Source organism: Carassius gibelio, chromosome B5, assembly GCF_023724105.1.
Source record: "Carassius gibelio isolate Cgi1373 ecotype wild population from Czech Republic chromosome B5, carGib1.2-hapl.c, whole genome shotgun sequence".
NCBI classification, from domain to species: domain Eukaryota; kingdom Metazoa; phylum Chordata; class Actinopteri; order Cypriniformes; family Cyprinidae; genus Carassius; species Carassius gibelio.
In genome coordinates, this window is record NC_068400.1 from 17,720,322 (window position 1) to 17,740,672 (window position 20,351).

Genomic DNA, 20,351 nt, shown 5'->3' on the forward strand with positions numbered 1-20,351 from the left:
GTTTATCAATCAAATGCAGCCTTGGTGAATTTAAGAATCTTTCAAAAACATAATAAAATCTTTAAACCCACAAACATTTGAACAGTAGTGTAGTACTTTAGGATAAGACTTAGTAATGATAAACAACTGTTGGTACTTAGGAAGACTCAAACTGCATTCAGGATTAAGATTAATGGTTTAAGAACCTTACACTGAAAAAAAAAACATATTTGTTGAACACTAATGACTGAGCTGGAAAAATATGATTTCATGAAATTGGATTGGATCCCGTTGGTTAGCAGGATTACATTAGCACAAAGTGCATCAATGTCCTGTACCTGCAGGGAGGAGTGAGTCAGACTCACTGCTTTACTCTCCGCAGACTCACACATTTGACTATTTGAGCACCTCCCCTCTTCACATTCACAACATCCGGCTACGACGGAGAGCAGGTGGGGCGGGAGAGGAGCAGCATCCAGGGGAGGACAGAGAAATGAAGGGACGGGAGTGTGAATGAGTAGAAACAAGGAGTAACGGAGCAGATGGAGAGGGCAAAGTGAAACAGTTAGGTGATGTGTTAATGGAAAAGACATCAAGTTCAATAAGCAGAACGTGCAATAACACAGAAAAAAGCATGGAAAAGGTGATGAATGAGAGACACGGTTCAGGGGAAAATAAATAGGAGAGGATAAAGAGAACAGGAGAGAGAGAGAAAAGCAAATAGCATCAGAAAAGGCCAACACAGAAGGACGGGCACAGTCTGGGCAAAGAGAAGTTTAATTCAAGTTGAGCGTATACAGGGAAACTTGACATCAACCATAGAGAAATGAATGATAATGAACATCAAATGAAGTTATCAATGAGGGTTAACTGGGACGCCCATAAAGAGGAATCACATATGAACCAACCTGGTGATGCAATTTCCTCTAAAAGATCTACAAGACACAAGATATACAGTGCATAGTGCTTACTACACTGTAAAAAGTGGTAACCTGCAATAATTACAACCTTATAAAAGAGATATTTCTGCCTGCTTTCAAATTGTTTGGCTGGTATAAATGTACATACGTTGCTTTAATGATGTTACAGAATATATCTGACTTTAATAAAACTGGTTATTTTAGATGTTACCACATTTAGGTTCCTATTTTTTTCAGTGTATTTTAAAAAAGTATGTAAAACAATATGATGTATTCTTTAACAGTAGTATGCAACACATGTAAAATTTATTTGAATAAATGATTTCTGCAAATGTCTCATCATTTGTCAGTCAGATTAAATAAATGGATACTTCTGTATACTGCCATTTTGGGCAGACGTAATAGGTCAGTATTCCGTGCACATAGATGTTTGCATAATGTGTACAGTACATACTGCAGAAATAGTAGTATGAGTAGAGTAGCATGAATATAGCATATTATATTTAGTCCAATTAAATGATACCACATTAGGCCTACGAAATGCAGCATTGATAACAATGAGCATCATTAATCCTGGTTCTGACTGATTCCTCTTTTTGGAACCAAAAGAAATTCAGGATATGAAAAAAGTCCCCAAAAGAAAGAATAATGATACACTGGGGTGAAATTAAGCACCATAATCAAATGATATGATTACCAGTTCTTCACAATCAATTAAAATCTGACTGGAGTGACATAAAGTGATACTAAGCCATCACTTTTTTTAATTAATAATATAAAGGACAATTATAATAAAGTCTTAAAATTCTAATATTAAGGACAATTTTAAATAAAGTTTCTAAAGTTTAAACTAAAGTGTATCTATTGTATACAGGCTTACTAGATCCTCACATCATCCAGAGCATATTTTGTCCTCCCAACACTTTCAGGACCTTGGGACATGCTATTTTTTTTCCTCAATAAGCTGAAGAACTCTTGTTGCATTTCTTAAAAGTGAAGTGTTTAATTTCCTTTAAAGGATTCATAGAACATTCTTGCAGATACATTATCTTCAGGCTGCATTTATAGGCTGCATCTTCTATAAGATCTAAAAAAAAATTAAAAAAAAAAAAAAAAACACGGAAAAGAGAGACAAAACTTTGGTGTTTCCTGGTCTAAGCCTTCAAGCATCTAGCAGTTTGCTTAATCTCCTTCAAAGCACACTCTTTCAGCCCAGCGAACTCAAAAGCCCACCTTGCTGTCATGGCCCAGGACGGCATATCTCATGAACAGTTCTCCATCAGCGTCTGCCTCATTGATATCCTGCCCTTCTATGATGAGCTCCTGACCCCCTTCATCCCCTTTTCCTCTCCGGACCACCTTCCTTACAATCTACATCATGGATGAATGAAAAGCAACGAAGGAGAGGAAATGAAGAGATGGAAAACAGTGTAAGATACATGCAAAAGTAATGTCTTCGGATGTTTGCCAGAAAGGAAATGTACTTTAAATTTGCTTGCACTTAAAGTTAAATTGCGCAAACCATCAACTCCGGATATGCTGAAGGTCTCAAAAGCATCTCAACATAACAGTGCATTTCCTTGTCAGTTATCATTAAAATTACACTGTTTAATTTTTAGGTCAAGTTGACTTTACGAACTGTTTCAAAACTTAGTGAGCTGTCTTGCTGTGTGCTATCTTCGCAGACACTGTCCTAACCCCATATATGACATATTTAGATCGCTTTACATATATATTTTCTCTTTAACTTTTAATAACTGCAAATGGTCTGTGAAAAGGGTCAATTCCTAGTTTCTCTCTGTGCCATCTTGGGTGGACTTTTACATTTTTTTAAATTTGTCATAATGTATTCTGGGATTGTCTTCTCCGAGAACAATATGTGAGATGCTTCCTTAGAATTTGGTCTAAATGAGGTAGCAAACTTTTGGCACAGCTGTTACATCATTTGAAATGCTGTCTATGTGGGCAGCTCATTAGGCTTTGAAACATAGCAACAAACCCAACCATTTGCACAGTTTAACAAAATGATTGTAGAGATGCATTTGAAATGGATTTCATGAGTGCTAAATGAAAAAAGCAGGATGAGACTGCTGACCTTTTTGGTGACGATGTTGCCATGCTCATCTGTAAATTGCTCCTCGCTCACTTGCTCTCCTGGAAGATCCTCTGCCTCATCACCCTAGGTGAGATATGACAACAGCAACTTGAAAAAGGTTCTGATTTGAACCTTCCTCCGATTTGACATGTTCGCAATCGTCCTGTCTATAGTCAAAAATGGTGACCAAAAGTCAAAATGATACGCGATCATGTAAAAGCTAAGAATTTGATGTAGAGACTTAGGTATCTATCACGAGTAGGATACCTCTCTTTTTACCAGTGTTTCCAGCTGGAATCGTGAATTTGTGATGCAGCGTGCTAGAAATGTCACAATTTAATGAATACATGTAGAAACATTATGTGAAAAATTATGTAAAAAAAAGTTTTACATATCTACAAAGTATTTTACCTTTGTTACTGTATTTTATTTTTTCAAGTATCTAAATATATATCAGAATATTTTTATTTTATAATTTACTACATTCCAAAGCATAATATTAAACTTTTTACTCCATTACATTTCATTAAAATATTAAAATACTCCTTAAATTGAGGAAACAGACAGCCACTCCCAGATAATGATAATGATGTAAAGAACTGATTCTTTTCAATGAACCCGCTGAACAGGTTCGCAAATCGCTATGAATGATTTATTTAGGAAAAGTGATCTGATTGCAGATGTTGTCGATGTAAATCAATTACATTCTTCCTAAACCGTTAACATATTTTGCCCCATGTTATATCTGTTTTTATATTGTCACCCCACAGTTCTTAATTTTAAAATAGTATATGGTTTATTTTCACTTATGGTTTTCACACTTGAATTGTAAGTAACTTAATTAGATATTATAATATACTGAAGATTAATGTATGTTTTGGTATTAAAATTTATTTATTATTTACAGTATTTATTGCAAAATTGCAAATCAATTCCACTAATGGCTTAGTGTCTTCTTCCACTAATCCTCCTTATTAAAATTTCCCCTAATAATCTAAAGAAATACATAAATAAACATTGTGCATCAATCAGTATGTTTTTCAGTATGTAACTGTACTTTTACACAAGTCTTTGATTTATGTACTTTGTCCAGCACTGACATGGTCTAAAGTGGCCTTGAGATGAGTAATGCATTTAGTATTAGGCTATTGGGAAGTTGTGGCCTAGTGGTTAGAGAGTTTGACTCCTAACCCTAGGGTTGTGGGTTCGAATCTTGGGTCGGCAATACCATGACAATACCCTTGAGCAATGCACCGAACCCCCAACTGTTCCCCGGGTGCTGCAGCATAAATGGAAGCCCACTGCTGTGTGTGTGTGCACTTTAGATGGGTTAAATGCAAAGCACGAATTATGAGTATGGGTCACCATACTTGGCTGAATGTCACATCATTTTTTTGTATTTTAAAAACAAAACAAAACAAACGTTTCAGACCTTTTTAGACAGGTTTTAAAGGAGACAATACTCCACAAGATATCATTATATTTTTGTGCCCAAAATTGCCAAATTTACAAATGAACCTCAAGACACATATTTAAAAAGCATGTCATGTCCCCTTTAAAAGTATGTCCTCCAGGAAGTCAGCAAACAGAAAAGGTTGGCAATCTCTGTATAAAACCAACCCTAATTTATAAAACAGTTGATGTAAAAAAAGCATAAGAATGTGTATGAGGAATGCAGGAATGCAACATGTGTCAATGACTAGACTAACCTCAAATACAGAGCTGGTAACATCCATTGTTTAGTACCATATGGCTGTTATGTGTTAATATTCATCCTAATATACCATAAGAACAATCTCATTTTTACTCACACCGAGCCAACAATAGTTGTTCACTGTACTACTGGTTTTACAGGCCACTGGAATTTCATGCTTGTTTGTAAGAGTGCACTCAACGAGGTCAAATGAATCTGAAACCAACCACCGAAGTATCACTGTAGTCCCATAGACTACAGCTGAAGTCTCTGCTATTTCCCTTTTATGGCACTGTCTTTAAGAAATATCCCAGATTATATTTCAAAAACAATTGTCTGTACCTTCAGTATAACTCTGCGGCGCACAACTCGAGTGGTGACGTTTTCCTCTTCATCAGCCACACCTTCATTCTCACCCAACTCACGATCCAGCTGAGTGTGAATGTAGGCCAGCACCGATCGGACAGAGCTGCTGGCAATATTCAAGACGTTTTGGCAGCTGATGACCATGAAGGCCAACAGCACGAAGCTGAACAGCAGCTCAGTCACCAGTGCCCACATAGTGTGGCAGTCGCTGACTCACAAGCACTCAGAAACCCACTCCAACAGCGAGAAGAGGTCCGGAGATTTGGGGAAGGATGTTATCTTCCCCTAGTTTCCGTCTTCCACTCTATCCACAGCTTTCATTTAAAGAAAGCAGGCAGTTCTTAATCTGAGCCTATTCCTTCCTCTGTCATTTCCACATTCAGAATGTGGTTGGCTTTAGCTTCCTTTTTTGACTGCACTCCCTCTCTCTCTCTCTTGCCCTCTCTCTCTCAACCTTCCAAAAACATCTCGCTTCTGTCTAGTGTCTGATTGCACATGTGTTCTGTAAGCTTTAAATACCCACAATGTGAGGACAACTCTCTTGTTGTAGCTCTTAGTTTGTGAGTGAACGAACAGCTGCTAACATTTCAACAACAGCGTTTTCACACCAGGTGCCTCCTTTGGTTTACCTGTAGTATTACACAATTTAACTAAGAAGATATTTGATTAATTCTATGGTATTCAGCAACTTGATACCAAATACCAAATTAATCTGTCAGGTATTCAAATAACTTGACTTTAACTCAAATATTCCTTATAAAATGTTCATCTCCCCAGACAAAATGTCATTGGTAAATCTTTGAGAAACCATTGTAGTTTATGACCTTACTGTCCATGCTTTCCAAATCCATATATAACGTTCCTCCCCCCAATGGCCAGTGCAGCAGGAGCAGCTCTTTGGATGAAAGAAGGAGACAAGATCTATTTTTAGAAACCAATGGGTTGTGTCCTTCTAGGGGCTGGCTATACTGTATGTGTGTGTGTGTGTGTGTGTGTGTGTGTGTGTATGTATACACCTGGTATTCCCTATGTTATGTCCTCACAAGGATCGTAATACCAGTAATTTTAGATTTTGTGTGTCCCAACAAGGAAACAACATAAATCATAAATCATACAGAATTAAGTTTTTTGAAAATCCAAAATTGGAAGAAAAAAAAATAATTGTGTGAGGGGTAGGTTTAATTGTGCATACTTGTAATATGGTCTGTCACAGATGGCATTTTGGGCTAGCTGGTGCTTGTTGTTAAAGTCATTATTCCTTGTTCTACCATTTCCTTTTACTTTTTTTACATGCACATTATTTTTCAAATCTAGTCACAGAATATTAAAACGACTGATGTAGGCTAGTAAATAATTCACCTGAAGTACACTATGCAATATTTTGTAATAGTAAACAACAAATCAAATCACACAAACAAAGCCTTCACTACGAAGGTGTAATACAGAATTTTTCTGAAGAAGCAAACGTTGGCTAGAACAGTGGTTCCCAACTACATTCTTTGAGGACCCCCAACACTGCACATTTTGCATCTCTCATTTGTCTTACACACCCATTTCAGGTCTTGGAGTCTCTACTAATGAGTTGATTAACTGAATCAGGTTTGTTTGTTTAAAGAGACATGTAAAACATGCAGTGTTGGGGGGCCTCTAGGATAGAATACCACGTAATGTAACTACAAATTACTTTTATGTTTGAAAATGCTTAGTTAACAATGCTATGTCAACTTTGTTTTTGTTTTTTTATGTGGAGATACCAACCTTCATGGCTCTTCCACTGGAGAAAGTGTAACTATCAACTTGGATAACATCTGCCTTGATAGCCAGTCTCATTATAGCCTTGAGTTCACTGAATTGCTGTCATAGTTGTATGACAGTCATTGTCATAGAATACCAAAACAATTTGTAAGAATTGTCATAACATAATCGATCCTGTAGAATTGTTTGTGACTTATGTCAACCTCATCTCATCCATAGGTCAAGGTGAAAACAAATAATCAATATTTGATAAAAAAAAAAATGTCCATGATATGTGACAACACAAATTAAATCAGATGAAATGAACCTGAATAAAGTTCCTTCCCAAATCTTACCTGTCTTCTAAGACTCATGTCCTCCCAAGCCCGAATGTTAGCTGCTCTGTGCGGGAAGCCTAGTCCTTTCTCAAAAGGTTGAGTTCCTTGATAATGCCCGTGGATGATCTCAGAATGCCCCATGTCCCGCACTGGTTCAATAAGGGCTTCCTGGGCTAGGCAAGACTGCTTAGAATCACTGTCCACTGTGGCTCGTACTGATGACATCATAGACTCCATTGCCAGTCTAGGAAGAAAGCACTGTAGAGATCCCACTATGTTCTGGTTTTGTTCTGGGGCAGAGTGCCAACCTGGAGTCCCCTGATCCTGTAGATAAGATAGGAAGGACCCACCACTTAACCTGAGAAATGAAACAGAAAATTAGAAAGACGAAATGACAATGTAGTTGGCAGTAATCACTATGAGTGGAAGTAACATTACTCTGTTCCAAAGAACCACATTAAATAATCACAGGCCATGCAATTTATCACTCATGTAAAGACTCTATAAAAAAGCTTGATGTACTGTATGCAGTAGTCTTTCCAGTGTTGCTGTACTTCCTATTGCAGGGGTGTCAAATCCTGCTCATGGGGGGGCCACTATCAGAGTTTAGATCTAAGCTGCTCCAAAACACCTACCTGGAATTTTATAGTTATCCTGGAGCCCTTGATTAACAGGTTTAGATGTGTATAATTAGGGTTGAAGTAAAACTATGGCAATCTGAACCTGGAAGGCCACTGGCCTGCTGAGTTTAGGTCCAACTATAATTAAACAGATAATCAAGGTCTTCAAACTCACTAGAACAGTGTTTTTCATTCCTGGTTCTGGGGACCCACTGCTTTGTACATTTTGTATGTCTCCATTATATAACACTGATTCAGATCACCAGCTCATTAGGTGAAAGCTCCATAAAATCAGCAGCGAGTGTCAAATAAGGGAAATGTTCAAAATGTGCAGAACAGTGGGATCCCAGGACTAGGATTAAACACCACTGCACTAGAAACTTCCAGGCAAGAGTGTTGTGGCTGGTTGGAGCTAAACTCTGCAGGACAATGGCCCTCCATGACACCCCTGTCCTATTGCAATATGAATAGGATCACTAGAAACGTCCAGGTAGGTGTGTTAGAAGTAAATTATGCAGGAATGTTCCCTCCAGGAGCAGAATTAGACACCCTTTGTATAGACCTAACAACTTTCAAAACTGTCTTGTCATTCTATAGGCCGAAACTTTTTATAGTGGGAGATCATTGGTCATTAATATTTTCAGCCCATTTTCCCAGAAGAGAAAGAAAAAAACTCTGTGGCACTATTAAAACATTGCACTGTTTGTTTGAGCATCTCTACCTGCCCAACTCAACAATGAGTCTGGAGAGAATTCGCTACTAGGGCTGGGGATTGTTCGAAATCTTTTGATCCAGTGCCAATTTCGATACCTCAGTTTCGATACCGGTTCATAACGATACTTTTTTCGATACCATATGTTTTAAAATCCATTTCAACATCAACACAAATAAATTAAACACAAAAAATTTTTTTTTTACCTTAATTAAAACAAATTCTGGTAACACTCAGGATAACATTATTAATACAACTGGTTGTGTTTTTTGGATAGGGGTTCCCCATTCAGAGGCGGACTGGGACCAAAAAGTTGCCCTGGACTTTCTGGCCCACAGCAGTTCACCACATCATAACGCAAACGCCCCTGTTTCGATGTAATTTATTAATTTAATATTTAAGTAAACAGGATTTTAACCAATACGGCAACTGATCCTCCGTTGAAAAAAAAAAAGAACAGCAGCTGTTCATTTAGCGACTCCTAGTGAGCGATACATGCTCATCAAGACACTAACATTCTTCTAGAACTCACAATTTGCATTCAGTTAGCAGATCCATACGAATCATGCATGAAATAGAAGTTTATAAACTCAAACGATAGCTTTATGTGCTTTACAGATGAACTTGAAATCTTCATTCATTAGAGATGTTCAATAATAGATAATCTTTGGCTCGGTAATACAAGTTCATGATCCGATTAGTGAACCAATGATTCTTTTGAGTCAATCTTTTAAAATAATAATTTATTTTGTTTAACGAAACCAGTGTGGAAACCAGTGTTTCACAAACTGGATATATCTGAGGTGCAGGGCTCGCAAAATCGTTAGCCCCACGTCCCGGGGCTATTGTGTTTTCCAGTCCGATGGGCTATCGTGTATAATGATGTAAAATTCCTAACTTGATTCACGTTGTTCACTCGCTTGAAGGGTTGATGATCGTAGAGGATCATTTGCAATTGTTTCTAAATATTGCTGATTCAAGCGTTTTAAACAATTTGCGTTCGTTCGGAGCTTGCACTCACTCATTCAAAGCACGCGCTGCAAGCAGCATTTCAGACAATGCGCGTACAGAGAATGAATTCATCTTTCACGCATCGTAACTTCTGAATGAACACATACACACAGAATTATATCAAAATAATTGTCTCTGCAAGTATTCTCGTAAACACAGTCGGTTATGTTTAAAGTGAACTTATACAGTGGCCTGATGCTTAGAGAAATTCGCTGTACCAGATTAAATCTGTCTCTCTCTCTCTGTTTTTTAGACGACGTGAAAGGGGGCATGTTTCTAGATATGCAAATGGAGTAGACCAAACTAAACCGGGAGGGAGGGCAAAACACTCATCCAAACAAACGCTTCATTAAATTGGTGGTATTGCCACCTTTGGTTGCAATACTATTATCACATATGTTGCACTTTGCTGACTCGGCATCCACTTTTATAAAGTGTAGCCACACTTTAGACCTCTTTGGCATTGTAAAACGGAAACATTTTGAGAAAAAACAACTACACTTGTGTTGTGTGACTGCGAGTATCTTCAGAAACCACGTGGTGGTGGACAGCCAATCATGGCGAATTAAGGTCCTTACATTCACGTATGCTACAAGCTCACACAAACACAGCCACTTGCCAAAAAAATAAAAGAAATGGCCGCTTGGCTTTTGGAACCGAAATTTGGCACCGAAAGATAAATCATTTTTCGATACTCATAGTATCTAAGTTTTTCGGTCGATACCATAAAGGCATCGAAGTTCAGAACCCAGCCCTATTAGCAACAGTGCAATTTTTTGCAATTACATTTGGTAATGCTTGTAGCATGTAAATGACACACATGAGGATGATGCATATTCCTGGTGGGCCCGTAAAAACATCTGCAAGAGTCTTTCAAATCAAGAGTTGAGAATGATTACCTGATGATACTTCCTGAGGTATATATAACAGAGTCCCTACTGGTCAACAAAGTAATTTAGAGTCTAATGGAAAACTCACCTGTCATCACCAGGATCTGCCCGTCTTCTTAGCACAGGTGACTCACTCAACTGAGCATAAACTCGCTGTTGCCCTGAAATGAGAGATATGCTATCTTCTACGTTTGTGTCATCACCTACTCCTTCTCCCAAACCTCCACTGGAATCATCTTTAATGTTGTTGACTTCTTGGCCTACAGCACCTTCTAACCTCTCCGACCCCTGACCTCTGTCCAGAGCATTGATGTTGACCCCTTCGCTCAGACACAGCATCCCAGCAGCACTGTAATCTGAATCCGCCCCAATGGATTGATCCTCAAGTAGCTCAATGGAACCACTTAACCCTCCCTGAGTAGCAAGTCCCACTGGTCCGTTTGCACCAGGAGTACCGCTCCTCGAGTGGCCCAGGCTCCTGTTCAGTAGCGCCTCGGAGTCATCAGCATTGCTGCACTCAAGTGAGGAGTCCTCTATGGCCACAATGGAAGGACTATTGCCTGAGGGCCAAACCTGTACCTCAGACATGTCCATGAGTGTGTCCTCTTCAGTGGTAGCGATTGGTGCACACTCCATGCTTGACACTTCCTGCCAGTATGGCTCATTGCCCAGTGGTGAAGGTAGACTGTACTGCATGGAGGCTGGTGAGACTAGTTCTTCCTGTACCACCAGCCCGTAACCTGGAGTGACAAAGAGAGAGGCACACTGATACAGGCCCCCCACTGCGCCCCCCCAACCAGCTCCCCACACAAGTGAGCCCTGGAGGGATGTGCTCCAGACCGGGGGTTAGGGAAGGGGGATTGGAGAGCAAGCTGCAAGATTGGAGATGGCCAAGACTGCTGTAAGCCATTTCTTGTCCCAAGTACCTGACAGATATCAATAAAATATGCCCTGAAGTTGTCTATGGGCACTTGAGTGCATCTTGCACACAGTAACCAATCAGAGAACATATTTCACATAGTTGAGTTGGCAGACATTGGATTTGCTGCTAACAGCAAATGCAGTGGTGCAGCATCATAAATATCTGGAGGAAGTAGGGAGGTCGGTTAGCATTGCTTACAGCAGTTTTGGGCCAGCAGCAAGAGCACAGGCAATTGTTGTAGCACCAAGTATGCAATTTTATAAGACTGTCACTGCCCCACTTCTTGTCACAAGAGATAAGGGGGGTTAAAGAGAACCTTTCAACTGTCACCAACCAGGAAGTAAAAGACACCCGTCAGAACTGTGGAGTTGGGGCAGAGCACCCTGTACACACATGCTTTATCTTCCATGCTCTCATTCAATGAGTCATGAAATTTTAGCCTCTTAGCCTCTATCAGACGAGCATGCATGCAAGCAACCAGCAAAGATCAATGACCATTGTTCTCATGAAGAAGGGTAATGTCTTACACATACACAGCTGTTTACAGTACTAAACACATACAGCAGAAATTAATTCATTACAATTCATGTAACTTTGATACAAGTCCTAAGTTATAACTTAGAAATTACACACGTCTCCTTTTTAGTAGTAGACATTGAGTGTGTTTTTATGTTAAGCCAACATTATGTAAGGTCATGTAAGCATCTTAGCTCTACTTTATTATTCATTGTCTGTTTTTATAAAAAGCTAATGGTCCCACTTTATATTAGGTGGCCTTAACTACTATGTAGTTACATAAAGAAATAAGTACAATGTACTTAATGTGTTCATATTGTATTGTAAAACACTTTTGCTGCTATTGAGGTGGGATAGGGGTAAGGTTAGGGAGAGGGTTGGAGGTATTGGTAAGTTTAAGGGTGGGTTAAGGTGTAAAGTATGGGTCAACAGTGTAATTATAAATGTAATTACAGAAATTACATACAGATGTAATTACATGTAGTTTTTTAAAAATATAAGTACAATGTAAAAACATGTATGTACACAATAAGTACATTGTACTAAATTATTAATTAAAATGTAAGTACATAGTAGTTAAGGCCACTTAATATAAAGTGGGTCCAAGCTTATTTTGGTCAAGTCACCTTTATTCATATAACGCTTTAAAGAAAAAAGATTGTGTCAAAGCAACTGAACAATTAGGAAAACAATAAGTGTGTCAGTAATGCAAAATGACAGTTAAAGGCAGTTCATTATTGAATTCAGTGATGTCATCATTTCAGTTCAGTTTAAATAGTATCTGTGCAATCATTTTGGTGGTCATAAGTGTTCTATTGGATGTGTAAACACATTCATTGAGACAAATATCAATAAACTCAAGTGACACTATACTCTAAAGAGAAAGATGTGTATTGTCAGAGAGAGAAAGTTATGTGTATTGTCCAAAATAACATTCTTACTCTGACATAAACAATGGACCTTATTGACTAGCCTGTTTCCTCTCCCCAGCTTACGACCCCCGTACAGATAAGACCTCTCCTACAGAGCTCACTACACACGCCAGAGAGATATATTAACCACATGGCACTGGAATGGGAGTTCAGAAGGTGGATAAACTCAATCATGTGACCTCATGCCTGCATAGTTTCTTTGAAAAAACCCAAACACTTTACAGTATGGTTCCATTTGTTAACATCACTTCACTACATTAGTTTATATGCCTTAACAATTAAAACTACTTCTAAAGCAACTATTAATCTTAGATAATTTTAATTTTAACATACTCATGAATCATTAAAATCAAAAGTTGTAATGGACCTGAGCTACTGTTGCAAATGTACTGCTAGTTGTTTCTTCATGCTAATTACTGCATTTACTAATGTTAATTTATGGGACCTTATTTATAGTTTACGAAAAATAATTTAAGGTTAAATGGATATTAGTTGATATTAGTTATTTAATAAATCCAAAATAAATAAATAAATAGAGATATATAGTGATCAATAAGTAAGTGCGGAAAACATTTAGTATGTTATTCAGCTAAAATATTATGTACAAAAGCCCTTAAAATTTAGTATGTACAGTCATGCCCAAAAATATGGACACCCTTGGTAAATATGATCAAAGAAGGCTGTGAAAATTAATCTGCATTGTTAATCCTTTTGATATTTTATTTCAAAAATTCACAAAAAAAAATCTAACCTTTCATTGGATAATAAGAATTTAAAATTTGGGGAAATATAATTATGAAATAAAAAATCTCTAATACACATTGGCCACAATTAAGGACACCCCTAGAAATTATTATGAGTAAAATAACTCTGAAGTATATTCCCATTCATATTCACAATTTTGAGTACTCCAGGGTGATTATGAACATGAAATTATCCAGCCATTGCTTCCTGTTTCACAGAAATATAAAGAGGAGGGAAAGCAAAGCCCAAAAGAGAAAAACCAAAGAATATATTTCTGATGTGCAGCAAAAGATAATTGAGCTTCACAAATGAGTGAAGTGGCTTTAAGAAAAGAGCTAGAGCAGTGAAAATTCCCATTTCCACCATCAGGACAATAATTAAGAATTTCCAATCAACATAAAATGTTATGAATCTGTCTGGAAGAGGACGTGTGTCTATATCATCCTAATGCACGGTGAAAAGGAGAGTTTGAGTGGCTTTCAAACTCTCAAAGACTCTCCAAGGATCACAATTGTAGAAGTGCAGAAAATAGTTGAGACTCGGGGTCAGAAAACCTTAAAACAGCACCTTTATCACCCCATGTTGTTTAGGAGGATTTCAAGAAAAATTCTCTTAGCTCATGCAAAAACAAAACTCCAGCATATTAATTTTTTTCAGACATGACTGGAACTTCAAATGGGACTGGCTTCTATGATCAGATGAAACTAAAGATGGGTTTGGTGAAAATAGGGATAAAAAGTACCCCATGTGTACAATGAAATATACAGCTGTATTTTTTATGTTGTGGGCCTATATTTCTGCTGGAGGTCCAGGAAGTCTTGTTTAGACACATGGCATTTTTGATTCTATCAAATACCAACAGATAAAAAATAAAAAAGTGACTGACTCTGTTAGAAATCTTATAATGGACCATGTTTGGATCATCCAACCGTACAATAATCCAAACACAATCCTCAAAAACAACACAAAAATGGGTCACTGGGCACAAAACCAAGCTTCTGCTATAGCTATTCCAGTCCTCTGACCTGAACCCAGTAGAAAATGAGAGGAGTGAACTGAAGAGGAGAAGCACCAACATGGAGATGGGAATCTAAAGGGTCTGGAGTTATTCTGGATGAAGGAATGGTCTCTGATCTCTTATCAGGTGTTCTCTAACCTCATCAGGCATTATAGGAGAACATTTAGACCTGTTTAACTGGCAGTTGGAGGTTTAAAGAATAATTCAATAAAAGGGTGTCCTTAATTGTGGCCAATGTGTATTAGAGAAAAACATTTATTTCATAATGATGTTTCCCCCCCATTTTACATTCTTATTATCCAATGAATTGTTCAAATAAAAGATCAAATGGATTTACAATGCAGATTTATTTTCACAGCCTTCTTTTATCATATTTACCAAGGGGTGTCCATATTTTTGGGCATGACCGTATACTATGAACAGGACAGCATCCATTTGAGTACATATATTTCAGTACTAAATTAGCTCTTGTGCATTTTGTGTGCATTAAATGCCTTTTATGATAGACGAAGAGTGGGAAACAGACATAGACATACAAAATACACTCACAAAAACACAAATGAATAATACACAATCACAAGCTTGTGAGGACAATAAAGTAGACACAAAAGAAAAAAACAACAGGAAAAAAAAACAAGCCAATCCATAACATGATATGTTTAAACAGAAACAACATCCAATATCACACAGAAGATGCATAATTGTGAACAAATAGAGAAAAATACTTATTTGTATAAGTATATATATTTATACTTATACAAATAAGTATTTTTTTAGTTTTATATATATAAAACTAAAAACTTATTTTGAGGAGTTTACCAGAACCCCTAAATTCACAGATAATAGACAGACATAAAGAAAATGACAACATTGAATATAAATAAGTGATTGTACAGTGACCAAGAAGGTTAAAAAGAAAGGTAACAAAGAAACAAACATAATACTGTGCTCCTCAAGCAAAGAGCTTCACAACTATCAAAGACTGAATAGCACCAGCAAAGACTTCATGCAGCATGCCATGCAAGTTCCATTGTTGGGCATCATGCCAAAAAGTGATATTTTATTTGAAGGGCATCACACAGGGAAGATAACCTATGCCATAAACACATTTTAGTGATAACAGAATAGAATTACTCCCTGAACTGGACTGGATGTGACTATTTTGTTTAACTTATCTTTATGGTAATGCATGCACCATGTGAATTGTCATTGTGTCCAGTTCCAGAATCTCCAAGGAGAAGCATTCATGCTTTATGCCCTCATGTGACACATGCAGGCAGGGTCCAAAATTAACCTAAGAGCCAACTGTGAGTATAACTGGATTTGGTGAATAAAAAGTCACTGACCAGCTTGTTGGATACCTAATGGTTTAAATATAATAATCAGAATTTTGCAAATATACATCATATAAGTCTGCGAAACAAAATATGTCTTGTAGTATATTAACGTTTTTTTCTCTATGCGGCAAAACATTTATAAAATAATGCTTGTATTATGTCACCAAAGTTAAAGTGGCTAAATAATTTGTCATATAGGGTCAAACAAATTTGAATGAAATTAATTTAATTTATAATAAAAAAGAGAAACATACAGTTTCATAAAGATGTATGGCCAAAACATTTTTATCAGCCACTGGCAGATGTTGCAGACAGTTACTTTTGGACCCTGCATGCAGAGATTATGGTATGAGGTACATCCAAGAAAGTGCCACAAGAGCATGTAAACAGGTCTCATAGCAGAAAGACAAGAAAGGGTTGTTTGGGTGAAAGGAGACAGATCGAGAGAAAGAGAGAGAGAGAGAGAGAGAGAGAGAGAGAGAGTCAGAAACACCTCCCTCCTGTAGGGGGTGCTAAGCATACGACTGATGATGGAGGGGGGTGATCACAGAACAGAGCAACAACTTTCCTTTTTTTAGGGGGTGAGGGGGTGGATTGGCTTGGGGTGAGTAGGGTGGGTGACACACGACTGGACAGATAAATGAGGGCCAGAGGTCAACATGATGGCTGTATGAGGTCAAAGGTCAGAGAGGAGGTGCACAAGAGGAGAAGGAGAAGGAGAGGAAGAAGGCTGGGCTGGGCTGCATGTGACATATCAAGAAAGGAAACAGGTTTAATCATCTACTGAATAAACAGAGAACTGCTATTTTACCCACTATTCCAAGACGTCACACCAAAAAAGCATGGTCGTCCCTTTTAAATTTACTAGGGTTTTGTGAACTATTCTTGATAGAGATAGAGACCATTAAAATTATGCTAATTTAAATTGCTTCTATTTTCAGTATCACACTATGGATACAAGCATTCATTGCATTCCACTGAAGCCCCTACTTCATCGATGCTTGTGTCTAGGAGTCACTCCACACCCCTGCATAACAATGAGTGTGTTCCACTTTGGTTTTAGGGTATGTTTACATTTTGAGTTCGGTTCTGTTGGTTTTGGTATGGACAAAAATGTTTATTCGCAATTCGCTTAGCGAAGTATTATTTTTAACTAATAATAACTAGCAAGTCTTTTAACTGGGTAAAGGAACTGTCAGGTTTAGCACGCCATTATATTATTGACCATCTTCACCAATACTTTACTCTGCTCATAACTAAAATCTAAAGGTGACCAAGCCTTTTCTGTGGTAGTCTGGATTTTTTTTCCTTACCATGTGAGGTAGGCTCAACCAAAATGATCCAAGATCCAAGGGAGATCCATGCTCTGGGTTAATGAGATACTCCACATTACCCAATAGGGCCTTTATTGAACAACTCAGGAGTACAGACTCCACAAGGTCTACATTCCCATCAAAAGCAAACAGTTTGCTCAACTAAATGGTCTTTCCAATGCATTTACTGTCTTTCAGGGACTTGAGCTCCACTTTATTGCTCACCAATTACCAATTATCTGGGACAACTACCATGCCAGAAAAGACACAGTAGGATCATGCAGTGAAACTGGTGGGTGTTGTTAAAGATGTCTTCCCCAGACTTTAGAGATGCACTGTGGCATGGAAAAAGACCAGAGCCTCACGGTCATAAAGGAGAAAAGGTGGCTGCTTAATCTCAGTCTATTACACAAAGGAAGAGTCCTGGATGTATCAGTGATCCCAGTGGGGATTTTCTGTACAGTTTTGATATAGATGCTGACACAATGTAAGGAATAAGAGGAATGACGAGGCTCTGCAGCAGCTCTGTCTACCAAGGAAGACACAATCTGTCCCTCCCACATCACCCTGCCAAACTGGTGTATAAGCGGCAATAAGCCATATGTATACTTGTTGGGTCAGAGTGGGATCCTATCCAAAGATCTGTATACTTGCTACACCACTGAGGGACAAACCAGGATAGAGGAGTGAGGAAAAAGAAGAAGGTAGCTGGCTGGGTTCCCTCTGCAGGGCAATAACCAAAAAAGACACGCAAATAGTGCACTCACAATGCCCACAGTTTCACAGTGTTTATCTTTAAAATAGAAAAAGCAAAAGAATCCAAACTGGCAAAACACGGGGAGAGCTACTGCTCCCTTTGAGCTGGTGAGTCACTCAATAGCTGTCCCAACACAGGCATTGTATGTTCATAGTGCAGTGCACAAACTCTCTTGCAGCTCCACCACTAGATGCCACCACAGTGCTGTGCATAAATAATGTTGCGCATGCATCAAGTCTCAGGCTACAGTCAGGTCTCTCTCTCAAATGCACAGGGAGTGGAAGCAATAGGTTTTACAGGGAATAAAACTGAGACTAATCTAACAGATTCAGAACCATTGGCCAAAGCCAAACATGGGGAAAATAACCACCAAGAATAAACTTTTGCACTGTATAGAGGAAGTGGTGGTCTTCCTTGCATATTTCAGAAGAGAAATGCATGGACACCCTAGCTTTCATAAGAGGTCTTATCTGGTTCAATGAGCATTTTCAACAAGGGAATGACTCCTTGAGCTCAGTTTCAGGGGTTGCATTATAGGATGGCTGTGCAGCGGCGTGGTGTTTACACAAAACAAGGCTTTTGAAGAATAAATCGAGGAAGAATAAATACAATGATGATAAACCCATTACTTAGAGGCAAGGGGGTCACTAGACACAAGCATTGTATTTGTGAGTAAAAGGGGCTGACGTAATGAAACTGGCAATTCACAGAAGGGGGATATAAAATAATGAAACACCTCATTACAGTAAAGTTCTCTCTATACACAGTTCATATATTGTGACATCAAATGAATGGATCAAGCGCATGACTGTGTAGTAGTATTGTGCAGAGGTGAAGTATTGTACTAAGGAAAGGGCAGGACAGGCACTACTATTTCTATCAAAGGTGCTTCATGCAGGATTTGTGTCTATTTGTGTTGTTTCTTATTTTTTTCCCCTTATGCTACTGAGTGATGATTTACCCCCTCAGCATCTGTAGAACTAACATGTTTTACTAAGGCTTTCTGTCGCAAAAGAAAAGTGCATCTCTCTGTACAAATAAAATATATGCATATGATAATGGTTCCACAAAAACACATGAAGAATGCTACTGAATAACTGATATCTGGAATTATGGTAAAAGGAACCAAATTACATCACATATCAGGTAGCCAATGCACAGAAATTATAACTAACAGACTATATAACTGGGGAAACAGTAAATACAACTTAAGCTGTATTAACAAGATCTGTTGCATGCTGTTGAAAATGTTTAATGGTCAAGTTATCTAAACTGTCATTGTGAGGTGGGACTACTTTTCTTTATGGACTTTGGATTACCTAAATTCTTCTGACGGGTGGAGCTTTTTTCCCATGTCAACATTATGGATAGTTTTATGGATAGTCAGACACTGTCTTCTGCTGTACAGTAGGTGAAATGTCTTGAAAACAGATTTCAGTAACAGGTGAAAAAAAGGTTGTTGTGCCTGATTGTACAGTAAGTGATTAAAGGAGATGCAACATATGCCATCATATGGTCTATGCAGATATCAAATAGCTACTGTCTGTAATAAAAATTGGGAATAGTTTCTATGATGTCAGGGACAGGGTATTTATATACTTGGTGAGTGTATACACTATATACACCACAGTGTTGGTAAGTGATTCCAACATATTTCATATTGTGGACATACACTATTTATATGTAAACATGCTTTCACTCTTTAGAAAACATGTATACTGCAAGCCACAGATACTGTCAGAGCCTGAGTTGTATTTTACCCATTAATATAAATATAACTGAATAGATAACTCAGAGTCAGTCAGTAGTGTGACAGCCTTCATGGTTTGTCTGATGCTAAATGTTCATTTAGACTTTAAATAATGTCTCCTTAATCTCAAAGATTTCCCAATTTCAGTGGGAAGAGAGGATCTTTGAGGAATTTTAAAACATTTCCCTGAAAATTAGTTAAAACATTACGACAGACTACATAGAATAGCGACATAACATAGTTCTGGAGGGGTGTCTTCAGTTCTGGTCCTGGTGACAGTAGAATTGGAAGAGGAAATGTTAGGTTCATGGCCAAAATATAGGTGGACAAGGGTTTGAGCAGAAAAAACTGGAGCAGATTATTAGCTGGATTAGAGGAAAAGCCAGCTCTTGGAAAAAAAGATTATAAGGAACAAGTGAGGAAAGTTTCACAAAGCAGTGTCTCTCACTTACCATTTGTGATGCCAGGAGATAGATGGTCTCTCTCATGATGCCTAGACCTGGAAGCATCTTGTTCCCAGCCTGCCTGCTGACCTGTTGGTGGTCCCTGGCCCTCCAACATGTTCACAATGTCCACTCGGTCGATGCTCTTGAGGGCCACGTACAGGCTGTCCACTACAGTGGTGAGAGACACACAGATGGTGGAGAAATGGAGAAGGGGAAGACAGGGTAGTTGGACATAAAGGATGAGGACAGAGACACACC

The 20,351-nt window shown here is 38.2% G+C and overlaps 1 protein-coding gene across 9 annotated transcripts in view; it reads right to left on the reverse strand.

Annotated features, from left to right (window-relative positions):
• ank1a (ankyrin 1, erythrocytic a) overlaps positions 1 to 20,351 on the reverse strand; it is a 124,246-nt gene that overhangs the window by 5,767 nt on the left and 98,128 nt on the right. For 4 of the 9 annotated variants that reach the window (XM_052556628.1, XM_052556622.1, XM_052556621.1 and 1 more), the window contains 6 exons: positions 20,100 to 20,261; positions 10,447 to 11,098; positions 7,144 to 7,483; positions 2,995 to 3,078; positions 2,133 to 2,270; positions 318 to 415 (listed from right to left, as the gene is read on the reverse strand). In XM_052556628.1, coding sequence (XP_052412588.1) covers positions 341 to 415; positions 2,133 to 2,270; positions 2,995 to 3,078; positions 7,144 to 7,483; positions 10,447 to 11,098; positions 20,100 to 20,261 — 1,451 coding nt within the window. In that variant the 3' untranslated portion in view covers positions 318 to 340. Of the gene's footprint in view, positions 1 to 317; positions 416 to 1,994; positions 2,271 to 2,994; positions 3,079 to 5,029; positions 7,119 to 7,143; positions 7,484 to 10,446; positions 11,099 to 20,099; positions 20,262 to 20,351 lie in introns of those variants that run through there. The other 5 variants (XM_052556623.1, XM_052556624.1, XM_052556626.1 and 2 more) reach the window with 5 other exon arrangements.